The following is a 13,700-nucleotide window of genomic DNA, read 5'->3' as shown; positions in this document are numbered from 1 at the left end:
TTGCAAGTTTTGTCCTTGCACAATGGCAGTAGTAGAGGCTGATTGGTCAGCAGTATTGGTGGTATCACCAGGTTCTGTGTTCTCTGGGTGTTTATTCTCACCCTGGTCACCTTCTATACTTTCCTGCCCGCCTTGTACCGTTTTGGAAGTCCTGTTGCTTCTCTGTCCTCCTTCTCCTCTGTCTTTGTCCTTCTCTTCCTCACCTTCCTCCTCAGTTGATGCTTTTATCTTGGTGGATTTCTTCATTTTCTCGCTGCTACCCTTTGCTTTCTTACCAGACTTTCCTTTCCTTTCCTGCTCTCCACTTTCTTTTCTATCCTGCCTTTTATCTCTACTCTTTTTTGGGCTGCTTTTCTCCGAGTGGCCCTGCTCAGTTTTCCTTCTAGGATGGATTTTGCTTTTTCTTAGTGGGTTCAAGTTTAGTTTAACCTTCAGTAACCGGCTTGACTGGACTTTAGCTTTGTGTGTTCTTCCTCTTCCTCTCTCCTTGTCTCTGGAGATCCCTTCCTCCTCCTCCCTCTCATTCTCGCCTTGGCTGTTTCCTTGCACTAAGGTTCTCGACCTCTCCAGATCAAATGTTACATTTCTTGTTTCTCTTCTCAACTCTGTGTTCTTCATCATGTCAGAGTGGTTGTGGTTGACACTCCGACCCCTGTCAGTCTGTCTGTACTGAGAAGGGAAGCCATCAAACAGAGCACAGTCTTTCATGTGGGTGCGGGTAACCCCCTGTCTCATGTTCTGCTCTGGTGGTCTGTATGTCCTGTGGCAGCTCTCGCAGTGTAAAGTCTCATCTCCTTTGGTGTTACCTTCCATGCCAGTCCTGTAGCTCTCTCCAGCCTCTCTATAAGCAGTCAGGGTCTCTGGTCTCTGACTGAAGGTTTCTTTACGTGTATGAGAGGAAGAGATGGTGTTGCCACGAGAAAGAAGCTTGTTGGGAATGTCCCTGATCAAGATTCCCTGTTGAGTCCCAAGCCTCTGCCTTTCTTCCTCTGTCATCATCCTCACTCTCCTCTTCTGTAGTTCCTCCTCTACCTGCATCCCTGCGTTTATCCTGTTGTTCCATCTCATTGGGTTCACCGCCAACCCTCTCGGTCCTTCGGTGCTACACTCTGGGCACCAAAAATGGCTGCCGTCTTCTTCAACCCAGGACCTAAAATCGCGAATATGGCCATCTGTCCTTTCATCCGATGTCATCACTTGCCTGTCCCAAGGCTGGCTGTTATTTGCTTGCAAGAAGGGGTCCCTCCTCTTTTCATTAGCATCTCGGTGGTTGACATGACGATTTGCGATTGTGCTGCTTCCCTCTTCTTGCATTTTCTGTCTTTGACTTTCTTTCAGTTTCTTCCTCCAAGACACCTGATAGTAGATCAGGACTACCAGCAGAGTCAAGCCAACGCCACCTGAAGCACAGCAGGACAGGTAGGTCATTTCTTCAATGGATATTCACATTCATCTTTACCATTTTACCTAAAGGTGATGTGTAGTGTTTTTCACATTGCTAATAAATTGAGATCAGTCCAGTCCAATCAATCCAAGCTATTCCTCTCTAATTGCACAGTCAGATCAGAATTGTCGTTTAAGTCATTTTTCATCACTTCTCTTCATGTGAATGTAGAAATGCAAGTTGTTCACGACAAAGTAAACCCACAGAGATATTACACCAATGATATTAATTGTGTTCTAGTATCTAATTCCACATAAACATACCCAACAACGCTACAAGCAGTTCTACATAGGGATGCAATGTAGTTTGCAGTCTGTTGTGAGATATGACGTCTATCCACTTAGTGTCAAGTAAGCTAGCAAGTTAGCATGCTATTTGGTGGTTAGCAGGTTAGCTAGCTGATCAAGCTGCTGCTTGTATGTTACTAGTCAGAATACTTGCTTGCCAACTGGCCTGCCGACCATTTGAATAAAATGAAATTAACTGCTACAATATGTTTATCTTTTACACAAAATAAGGTCTTTTTCCAGCCAGCGTTGTGACTAAACAAACTAATGTTATACTCACACATTACAGCTAGCAACTGCAAACATGTCAATGTTATCCACTGCAAAACCCACATGTCATGCGAATGTACATGCATACATAACTTTTTACATGGTTCTGATCTGACCATGACCTAATGTCAGCCTGCTGTCTCACAGTGTATGCTTTTTATTGGTGCAATGTGAAAGAACACAAAATGTGACAATGTGAGAAATCTGCAAAATATACAGACAATAAACAAAACAGACACAGTATACATTACACTGTGATACAACATGTTTGTCTGGAGAAAACAGAGGTTATGAGTTGGAATTGTTGAGGTGTATAGTTGTGTATATTAATATGTTACTGTCACTAGTTTAAAAGTATATAAATGTTTTTAAAACTGAGATGAAACATGTAGAATCAAAGCACTAAGTCATGAGATCTACAAAAAAGGTCAATGGTATTGATTGAGCTGAAATTGTGCAGGTATTTTAACCTATCACAACTTTGAATGAATTAGGGCGAGTCCACATGGACAGCTGTGCCGTTACCAAAAAAATCAGATATGAGTTATTGTTATTCACTTTGTGTTCAAACGCTGCTGCAAACTTTGTGTTTGCATTTCTTCTCTTTTACTCTTAATGCTTTAGTGCAGTGCGTGTTTATACAGTAAAATGTTTCAAATCTTATTCTCTTTAACTTTTTCATGATTACTTAATTTGTGACACCATGACACAGCAAAAGTCAACAAATCAAACCATTTTCCTTCATTTTGTTGAGTACCATTCTCACCAACAAAGCAGATGACGGCTGTGATGGCCAGGTCTCGAGCATACAGTTGAGGTGTCACGCTGCTTCTTGTCTCTATCTGCACTGTGATGTTCTGATTGGATGGGACACAGTTGGCCTCAGTCAGCTCCAGCACTGTGGTTACAGCTGGGTTGTCAGCACTCACACACACCATCCTCCGGCCATTGTAGAGGGTCTGAGAGCAACAGCGGGGAAGATGTCATTTTCTCCTTAAAACAACTAAGAAATACCTGCAGAGTAAGACCTTTTGCTGAGTGGTTGATTTTCATTTGATTCAAAATCCTCCTCATTATCGAGTACAATTTGCTCAATAGCAAAGGAAGGACTCCTGCACCTTGTCAGGTTGTTGCATGAAGGTGGCCAGGAAGGCAGCCAATTCCAGCAGCTGACAGGAACAGTTCCAAGAGTTGAAGTCCAGGTTGAGGTTTGTCAGCCAGCTGAGATAGGAAAAGGCCTCAGCAGGAGCAGAACTTAGACGGTTTCTGGACAGATCCAGAGTCTGCAGGCTCACCAACCCACTGAAGCTAAAACCATAAGACAGGTTCACACTGTACACATTACACTGGTGGTGCTGAAACTCTTTTCTTTGAAAGACAAAATGTATATCTTGAAAAAGCAGAAATACTGTCGGTAACTTACATTAAATATGTACCAACCTGTTTCTATGCAGATGATTTATGAGGTTATCAGACAGATCCAGACTCTCTAGATGTTTGAGGTCATTCAGAGGGAAGGAACCAGAGTCCAAATGGGTGAGCAGGTTTCCCTCAAGCTTCAGGCTCCGCAGGGCCTTGCTACCTTTAAGCCATCCACCTTGGATCTGCACATCAACACGGAGAACCATGTCAGAGACTTTATTCAATCCCCCAGAGAACACAGAGCTGTACCACAGATGCATGTTGTTCTTTCTCACTCCAAGAAGAGGTCTGTGGTAGCTATGTAAAACATGTACAGTGTGGTTTCATTCATTATGATTGTGCTTATAGAATAATCTCTCACCCACTGGACCACCCAAGTCTTCTCTGTTTCAAATATTTTCCCACGTGTATTTTAGGTATTTGTGCAATGTTTGGGTGCAATATTCTTCTCTTATGTATGTCCTGGTGTTTATAGGTCTGAGTGAATATGAATTAAATCTAATCAGCCGTACCCACCATGCTGATGAGGTTGTGGCCCAGGGCGAGGACCTCAAGCTGGGTTAGATTGGTCAAAGCTCCCCCCTGTAGGGCCTGGCTGGTCAGGAGGTTGTGGTCCAGCAGTAAGGTGTGGAGGGAGGGCAGGGCTCTGAAGGACTGTTCAGCCAGCACTGAGATATGGTTATGACTCAGACCTGAAAGACAGGCGCGCGCTTATAGTCCATTCCTGAAACATTTTAAAGCCACTGTGTGTAGAATTTAAAAGACTGTGTGGCAAGCACCTGACTTGTTGCTATTCTTCTCTTCTTAAAGAGAATAACATACAACAACCACGCATGTCCATATGTGCACACACATGCAGGCACTGACTGACCTATGACTGTAATGTTGCTGAGATCTGACAGTGAGGCAGGCTGGACTGTGGAGATGGAGCCCTCTGTTAGCAGCAGAGCCTGGGTCGTGTCTGGAGCCTCTGGTAACACACACAGTTAACACACAAACTGTACACTGTAAGCACATGAGGTCCCATCGGTAATAAGTTTGTCAAATTACTGCAGTGTGTGTGAGGAAAAACGAATACAATTACTCATTTAGACTTGCCAACATGAAACACAAAAGCTGGCTTTGTGTGTGCGCGTGTATGTGTGTGTGTTTTACCTATAATGTGAGTCAGTCTGTTACAGATGACGGCATCTTCAGAACAAACCACACAGGAAGCAGGGCATGATGGAAAAGGAGACACACACTGGGCTCTGATGACTGACAACACCAGCACCAGAAAAATACCTGCAGACGGATTGACATTTTCCACAAATAAAAACTGCATGAAAAATGACATAATGGAAAAGTTCAGCCCTCTTAATGCCTGACACTGATGTACTGGAGTGTGTTATTTTATTCACCTTACAGCATCTCTCTCACTAGTTTTAGCCTACAATAGCCGTAGGCTGCACTGAATTCCAATAATGGTTTCATTTGTCTGTGATGGAAATCCACTGTGTACAGCACTTACTGGTCATGTTGTGTTACAAGAGAGGTAACACGGTGAGGTCGCATCTCTTCCATAGGGCTGTAACCTGATCCAGCTGCAGCACTGTCATGATCATCATCTGTTCGGCCTATAGAAACATATAATTGCATCTTTGAAAATATACTATAATCATCCGTCTCCTCTCCAGCCCTCCAGGACCTGATGTTGATGTCCTGTGTTTGAAGATCAGCAGTCCTGACCACCAGTGCCAATCATCAGCAGTGATTAATGCCTTCATTATCATCACCAGCAGTGTCTTTGTTTTTTACCTTCATGTTTCCCTCTGCAAAAACTTATTTTGTCCAAAAACACACACACACACACACATTTGTGACATATATGTGTATTTTTAACTGTATATAAAATGCAATGGATCCTGACAGTACTGCTTTTATTTATTTTTTTTTAAAATGATGTCATGGGCCATTATAATAAATGCTTGTGGGATTAGCGTGAGTGCAGTAACATTGAGGAATAGTTTGTGATTTCTGTCATTAGTCATTTGGTGAAAGGTTAAAAGAAACAGAATTGAACTCTTCTTCAGTTTGCTTGGGGCCCTCTGGAGCCCCATCAGAGGTCTTGTGTGTCCAGGGAACAAAGTCTGTGAACCTGTCTGATGGCTCACCAGTGAGTAATGTTTGTTCATCGTTTGTTCTGAGTTGCTAGGCAAACAAACAGTGATATATGGGTTGGCACTGAACCGTGTGTGTGTGTGTGTGTGTGTGTGTGTGTGTGTGTGTGTGTGTGTGTGTGTGTGTGTGAGTGTGATCATGGGGGGGTGGAGGTTGTACCCAGAGGATGCTGACTGATGGATGACAGCCAGATATCGTAGCAGGATGAGGCCTATCATGTTTCTGCTAAAGCTCTTTTCCTAATGGACTTTCCTCCAGTGAGCTGCCCTCTTTAATGAACAAACACGAGTTTCTCCACAACAGTAACGTTTCCATGAAACATATGAACCAGCGTGGATCAACAGAATGTGAACATGAGAATGATGTGTTATATGCGGACGGGCTTTGGGTAGTTTCACCTCAAATGATGAGATGTGTTTGGGTATTTTATTTGTGTAATCATTGATGCAAACCTAGCACAGATACCTGAGACTTAAAAAGCAGTTCTACAGTGTCAAGCAATTCATGATTTAAGAGTATCTGAAGCAATATTGCTTTGAATCAAACTGAATCAAATGTGATCATTTTGAGTCTCTTTCTGGTCATTCTCAGTCACCTTGTAGTGCATCTCTGTCTCTTTATCATGTTGTTTTTTCACTAACATTTTGCAGGTGGAGCCCCCTGACCCTTAGGACCCTGGGCCTGTGCCCAGTAGGCCATTCAGCAATCAATGCATGATTGTATGGTTGAGTACTGTATAAATTATCTCATCAACCCTCAACATAAAGTCATAATCAGCAGTTTCCAACAAAAGAAGCCCTGATAAACCCACTGCACCCTGTGTGAATGCTGTGCTTAAGCCTTGTTCTTGTGAGTCTGTCCTCTTACAGGTCTCCATGGTCTAGGACCAAAATATATTCTAGATTTATTAACCCCATATGAAGTATCCAGACCTCTCAGGTCATCAGGGACAGGTCTATTGTGTGTTCCCAGAACCAAACAAAGTGAAGCAGCTTTCAGTTATTATGCTCCTCACCTGTGGAACATTCTCCCTGCACACCTGAGGTCTGCACCAACTGTCAGCTCATTTAAATCAGGGTTGAAAACATTATTATTTGCTAAAGCTTTTGATTAAAGTAAATATATCTGCTCAATGATTTTAATCATTCTAAATGCTAAATTATTGTCTTTTACTGGCTTCTGTTTCTAATTTTCCTTTAAATGTATTTTATTTTTGTTTTTCTATTCTCTTCTACTCTCTTTCTTTCTTTGAAATGTATGATTTTAATGTATTTTTATGCTTCTGTAAAGCACTTGAATTGCCTGGTGCATGAATCAATAAATTTGCCTTGCCTTTGCCTTTGCCTTTACAATGTCAGTGTGTTATTAAGCTCCAGTAGTTCATAATATAAAACAAGTTTGTGATTAATCAAATTGCCAGAAAGTGAAGTACATTACCCAGAGCAGGCGCGCTCTCTGCCTGGTTGGTAATCCAGCCTTGGTTTTGGACATTAGATGTCTGACCTGAGAACAGTTAGTTGATGAACTACTGCTAATGAACTGCTAACTCACCTTAAACCATTTCATTAGTGTGGCTTTCACCAAAGCACATTTTACTGTCCCATTACTGCGCGGCCTACATGGTGTTTTGGACATTTCGCCTTTCTCCCTTAGGCATAGTATTTCAAAGTTTTTTGTTGTTCTTTCCCTCCATATTTGTAGTCTTTGGCTAAATTAAAAACTATACTTTCACCATGTGAATCAGATGCTTTACAACCCACGAGCTGACTGATCCCAGCACCACCTAAATATCTTCTCCCTCCATCCTGCAGGCTTGTAACTCAACAGTTAAAATATGTCAACAGAGAAGCAAATATACCCACAGCTGTGTATTCACCACAATACACCAGACAATTAAACTTTTGATGACTTTTTTCAGCAAATCCACTGATCGGCTCAATGCTCTCTGTCTGGCTTTAGTTTCTGAACATCCATACACCTCTTCCTAAACCAAACAAATTATGTTTAAAGTGCAGGGTCATTAAAGAAGCCATTACAAAGTGCTTACCTCCTGAACAGAACCCAAAGGTCCACCGCTGCAGAAGACATGGTACACTCCACTCACATATTAATCCATCAGAATGATCTGTAGCTCTATGGGACTGTCTACTGTTGGGGGTCTGCGCTCCATACTGGTTGCTACAGTGCCGTAGCAGGTACTGTGTAAATGTGTGTGCCTAGCTTAAGTTACCTGGCCCTCCCTGGAGCATGCCCAGTGGAGCCCGCTGTCACCTGAGAGGCACAGATGTCATGTCTGACTCACTTTCCCGAGTCAGATATGAGCTTTTAACTTGACTCTTTTACCTTCATTTATTCCTCCTAAATAGCAATATTGTTAATAGGACTGCCACACAAATATTCCAAAAATATTTTTATTTTTTATTGATCCATTTTACAGCTAATAAAAATGTTTCCATTGAGTTTGGCTTCTTTGATTTCTTGGGAGTCTTGAGCACAGATCACAGTCAGAATTACTTGCATGAAGGCACGGTGGTATTTCTACTGCTAATCTTCTGTGACATTAACAGTGAGTGTAACACAGTGTAATACAGTTTTACCATTTACTTCAGTAATATCAGCTATTTCATTTAATTCCTTTCTCTCAACTCAAGTGCTCGTGTTCATCATCATCAGCTGGGTTAAACAATATTTTCATCATTCTTGATTAAATCATTCCCACTTTCCAGCAGAAAACCATGAACAGTGTATTATTTATTAAGTACAGTGGTTCATCTTAAGCATTCACTTAAAGCTGCACTAATCAAATTTTTATCTTGAAAATGGACCAAATGATGATTAGCAATGTGAACAGGGTCACATGTAGTGACGACCCACAGAGAATCAGCCAACTTTGCAGTTCTGCTCAGCTCTACAGAGCCTTTAAGCCAGGCGTGTCCAAACTATTCCACAAAGGGCCGAGTGGCTGAAGGTTTTCTATCCAACCAAGCAGCAGCACACCAGACTTGACTCATTTCACTAGCTGATCTCAGTCTTCAGACAGCTGATTGGTCAGACTGCATCCTCTTGATTGGTTGGAGGAAAAACCTGCAGCCACACAGCCCTTTGTGGAATAGTTTGAACATGCCTGCTTTAAGCGTTTGTGCAGCCCTTTGTTTTGGTTTTGTGGCCAGCAGCGTCACTGTTCAGTTCAGTCTCACCAATCTCATCGGCCTCATTTACAGCAGGCAGCTGTCTCCAGAACAAAAGCTCTGCTGACACACAGTGGACCACCTGCTCTGCACCAGCAGACAGACACAGTTAGTGACTAGCTGGTGGAGCGTTTAGCATCGAAGAGCCATAGTTTTTCTCAAGAGTTTGTGAAGACCATAACTGAGCTGAAAAGAGAGTTGTTGAACATCACGGACTTGTGAGGTGGCCAAAGACACAACTTTAAACACATTCTAATGTTTTCAAACATACCAATTTTAGGGTGGCAATATGTTATCGTTGTGTTTTCAGAATGTACTGCTGCTTCCACGTGAGCAAGACATTAAAAAAATGCAGCTTTAAAGATTCCATGAATTTTATAGTTTTGCTATTGAAGATAATTTTCAGTGATCATTTAAAGCTTAAAGTAACCGTGTTCATCATTATTCAGCTCTTTAAGAGTCTCCCCTTTGTGAACAGCCAAAATCCTACTTGGTGACCTTTGACCTCTGATGGACAGACAATCACACCATCACATGGTCAAGACTATCTTCCCAGCTGCCCCGGGAGACTCAATGATGTCGTGGTGGGCCTGGGCAGCCTTCTCGAGCGGATACTGGGAACCGACGACTGGAAGCAGCCAACCGCTTTCCATCCCAGCAGAGAGCAGCGCTGCACACTCCTTCTTCTCCTCCTGAGAGAGGAGGACAGGAAGTGATGTACAACTTACTCACCTCGCATTCATGTCAGTCACATACAGCTACGGTATATGACACACTCATGAGTATCTTCAAGTGTGTGTTGGCATTTAAACACAGAGAAATCTGACCACTGTGTGTGTGTAAAGCGTGGCTTATGTAACGTCACTGCTTTGTACCGGTGTAGCAAAGAAAAGGGCCACTCCCACGATGCTGCTCTCTTTAACCATGGTGTCTCTGGGGTTGATCTCTACGGGGCCTCTGGAGCCAACGATCTGCAGATAAAGATGGTGAAGGAGCATATAGAAGAGCACAGGGATGAGCTACACTGGGAGAAAACTACGACAAAGAACTATAAACTAACAACGTAAGAGACAAAGTGCTCGACTGTACCACAGAGCTACAGAAAGATGGGGCTGGAAAATAAATCATGCTGATTGTATTCATTTCCAGATACAAGCCAGTACTTTACTTTGTTTCATGTATGAAATCTGTGAAACAGTTTGTATATCTGTCTAAATGTAATCTCATTTGTTCCTCTCCTCACCCATATATTGATGTGTATTTCATTTCTCTACCGCTGTCACCTCTCAGCCAAGCACTGCAGTGATAGTAAGTTCATTCATGAAACATGGTGTCATCCATAGCAACGGAGTCAACCTCGCCCTTCCTCTTATCTCAGTTACATGAGTAGCTCTTAAGAGGAACCCTTAGTTGGAATCTTTAGTGTCAGGAGGACTAATGGCTATAAAATAAGAATACAGCATTAGCATTTGGTGAATGCGGCCTCTGGAGTTTAGTCCTACTGACCACAACACGTCCACCATAGGCCAACATCTGGAGGTCTTTACTGAGGTTGACATTCGACAGCATCTCCACTATCACATCTACACCTCTGCCCTCTGTGGCTTCCTGAAACAAACACACACACACACACACACACACACACACACACACACACACACACACACACACACACATATATTAACAGAGTCCATATCTCCATAACCACGGCTAAAACAGCAAGATAGGTTTTTCTTCCATAAATAAGAAACAAGGAATAAATTATCAAATGTTTGAATTGTTGTTGAGCTTCTACCATGATTAGTTCCTTTCCCTCTGGGGCTCCTGCAGGGTGTGTGTGCGTGTGTGTGTGTGTGTGTGTGTGTGTGTGTGTGTGTGTGTGTGTGTGTGTGTGTGTGTGTGTGTGTGTGTGTATACCATGATTTTGTCTGTGTATCCCTCTTCTCTGTGGTTAAAGGCCAGGTGAGCTTGGTTGCTGAGAACCAGCTTCATTCCCTCTGGTGTCCCTGCTGTTCCCAGCACCTTGAGACCCAGAGCCCGGGACAACTGGCAGGCTGCCACACCAACCTACACATACACAAACACATGCTGTTTCCATTTTTTAAAATGGAACTAAAAAGAAAAGAAAGAGGAGGAAAAAGACAAGAAACGCACCCCTCCACTGGCTCCATGGATGAGGACGGTCTCTCCAGGCTTGGCGTGGCCCCTGCAACACACAACATATCAGTTAAAAGACATTTTAGTCGTAACATCTGTGATTAACTGGCTCGTTTAGCAGGTAGGTCTGGTGTCACAGTCCTTAATAACAGTGCACTGCAGCTTTAAAATGTTGGGTATTCAGGGTGAGAATGACTTCTTTCAGTTTCAAGTTAATTCCTCATGCAGTGACTTTCAGTGCACTTTTGATGGAGTGGGTGATGACACAGGTACAAGAATAAAACATGCACATGTAATCTGATGTGCAGACGTGCCGATTTAGAAAAAAAGAAAAAAAATCAGTGAGAATGTGTAAATAAAAATTCAGATTTTACATTAACAGTGATGTTACATGTTAAGTGAGAGACAAAAGTGCTCTGATAGGATGCAGGTTCTGAGCTACATTCAGACCTGTGACACCTTATCCACCTGAACCCTGAATGAAGTCACTCAGACTGTTGCAGTGGCGAGGTCTTACTTATGAACCAGAGCTCTGTAGGCGGTGAAGTAAGGGATCCCTATGGCTGCACCCTGGGTGAAGTCTAAAGCATCGGGCAGTTTGTGGACACAGTCGTCAGCTGCCACAGTGTACTCTGCATAACCTCCATCAACCGTGGCTGTGGTGAACACACGGTCTCCTGCCTGGACAGCACACATGCACAATTACTTACACATGGACTGGATTCACTGCCCTACAGCGGCTGCAGTGTCCCACTGTTTGACTTGACACAGTAACTGCTTCCGATGCACACTGTGCATGTTCCTCACTGTCAGTCTCTCTGGTTTAAAGTACACAGCCTGTGTTTTTGTGCCATTTCAAAAGCTGTCAGTGCTCAAGCAGCAACAACTGCAGGACAACCAGTTGTACATGAAGGCCTGTTGATCACAGCTCAGAGGGTTTCAAACTGCAAGATGTGCATGAATCACATGATACACAGGTTTTTTGAAGCTGTACACTGAAAAATATCAGCATTATTATCGCATGAGCCAGTAATATTTAGTGAACAGTGAGCATTCTGTACTACACTTTGCTTAACTCTAGTGTCCTCTTCTGACACCGTACCTGCAGACAGGATTCAGACCATTAGGCCAGCCTGCGTTTCAATAACATTAAGAGTAAAAGAATGACATTAAAAACTGAAACAGGCAGAGACAAAACATCTATCCACATGCACACAAAAAGAGCCGCCTGGATATATTAATAGTTAAAACAATAACTTCAATTATTTAAAGAAAAGGACCAGATCCTGTGGAGGTCAAGTCTTTGAATGAAGACATGTCTTTGTTGTGGTTTAGAGGAAGAAGTGTCCAGGATGCCAGATGCTCTCATAAACAAAATAAAACTGGTTTACTGGCTGTGCCTTTGTGCCCACAGTGTTTGTTAATCAGACCTTTACTGCAGTGACTCCTTCTCCAACAGTTTCCACCACTCCAGCTACGTCTGACCCTGGGGTGTATGGCAGGGTGGGCTTACGGGCGTATGTCCCAGCCCGGATGTAAGTCTCCACCGGGTTCACTCCACAGGCGTGGACACGAATCAGCACCTGCAACATCGTGGACGTGCTTGAAAACCATCAAGTAATAAATCATAGACACAACATACATACACAAGATATGAGACAATATGTCCCCTAATTTAACTGCAATACTAAGTATTGCAATACTAACTCAGTAGTTTTTTTTTTTAAGCCCTATGAATGATAATATCTTGTATAACTGCTTTTTCATATTCCCAACATGCACTACTTTATGGCTTCATTGCAACTCAGATCTGCAGCAAACATACGCAGCTGTAAGGTGTTTGCACATTTACAGACAAGAGACACATTCTGGTGTTTAATGTGGGATCATCTTCAAAGAGCAGCTTTGTGTCCACTGAGGTCAGCTGAGCCTTCACCTGTGCAGCGTCTCACCTGTCTGCGTCCAGGCTGAGGCACAGCCACATCCGAGCGCAGTCTGAGCACTGACGGAGGTCCGAACTCACTCACTCTGATGGCTTTCATGAGTCTGCTGCCCGACATGTCTGCGCGCACACACACGTACACACTCAAAAAGTCTCGGTGGATTGTGGGGCGACAGGTTCAGATACTTCAGCCTCACGTTCCTTCCCGTCTCGAGTGCAGTTCTGCTTCTGCGCTTCACAGATCAGCGCGTAAGTGCATTGGCGCCGCCTTCTGGTCAGGAGTGTACTGCATGAGTTTAAAAAGATGAGCATGAAGTGTTCCTGTGCCTTCTTACAAAGCTCCACACTCATAAACCAAGACTGATAAACTACAAGTCAAAAATGTCTTTAATCCTCTAAAGAATAAATGTATTATTTTTTTTATTCACTCATTTATCTATATGATAATTTCTTATTTTCTGTTGTCATCGGTAGTTAGAAAGGTCTATTATTGCTAGTATTTTTGCTTAAAGAAAGAGACGAAAGCACATCATCATGGGAGTTGATCCAGATCGTGTATGTCTGTATTATTGAAAATTATTTTTATCATTATTTAAACACATCTGGATCATCATGTCGCCCATCGCAGCTCATTAAAAACAAACTACAGTGAATGTCAGCCTTAGAAACCCACTGCCAATTGATTACCGATTTAAATCGATTATGTTGCTGATTGACTACTTTAGTCTAAAAACAACACACGTCACATCCGCTTACGCCCCACAGACTCCTACATGTATGGACCGGCATTGAGCTCATGTGTAGCGCCACAAAGAGTCCATCCACATGAG

At 42.8% G+C, this 13,700-nt stretch overlaps 1 protein-coding gene across 1 annotated transcript; it reads right to left on the bottom strand.

The window, feature by feature from the left end:
- Positions 1-7,982: 7,982 nt before the first annotated feature.
- Positions 7,983-13,117, bottom strand: cryz (crystallin, zeta (quinone reductase)). The gene is made up of 8 exons (XM_070974270.1): positions 12,881-13,117; positions 12,359-12,511; positions 11,446-11,609; positions 10,926-10,977; positions 10,689-10,838; positions 10,278-10,379; positions 9,647-9,742; positions 7,983-9,463 (listed from the first exon to the last, which is right to left on the bottom strand). The coding sequence occupies exons 1-8, from the start codon at positions 12,986-12,988 to the stop codon at positions 9,302-9,304; spliced, it is 987 nt and encodes a 328-aa protein (XP_070830371.1). The 5' UTR covers positions 12,989-13,117; the 3' UTR covers positions 7,983-9,301.
- Between the last annotated feature and the right edge of the window lie 583 nt (positions 13,118-13,700).

Source organism: Chaetodon trifascialis, chromosome 11 (assembly GCF_039877785.1).
Source record: "Chaetodon trifascialis isolate fChaTrf1 chromosome 11, fChaTrf1.hap1, whole genome shotgun sequence".
NCBI classification, from domain to species: domain Eukaryota; kingdom Metazoa; phylum Chordata; class Actinopteri; order Chaetodontiformes; family Chaetodontidae; genus Chaetodon; species Chaetodon trifascialis.
This window is presented reverse-complemented; position numbering and strand designations above follow the sequence as displayed.

What these genes read in the sequence shown, in the direction of transcription:
- cryz (XM_070974270.1), bottom strand. Translation starts at nt 12,988, where the DNA reads ATGTCGGGCAGCAGACTCATGAAAGCCATCAGAGTGAGTGAGTTCGGA. An exon ending in TCCATGGAGCCAGTGGAGGG is followed by an intron (nt 10,839 to 10,925) that starts GTGCGTTTCTTG and finishes GTGTATGTGTAG; the next exon opens with GTTGGTGTGGCAGCCTGCCA. An exon ending in CCCTTTTCTTTGCTACACCG is followed by an intron (nt 9,464 to 9,646) that starts GTACAAAGCAGT and finishes CTCCTCTCTCAG; the next exon opens with GAGGAGAAGAAGGAGTGTGC.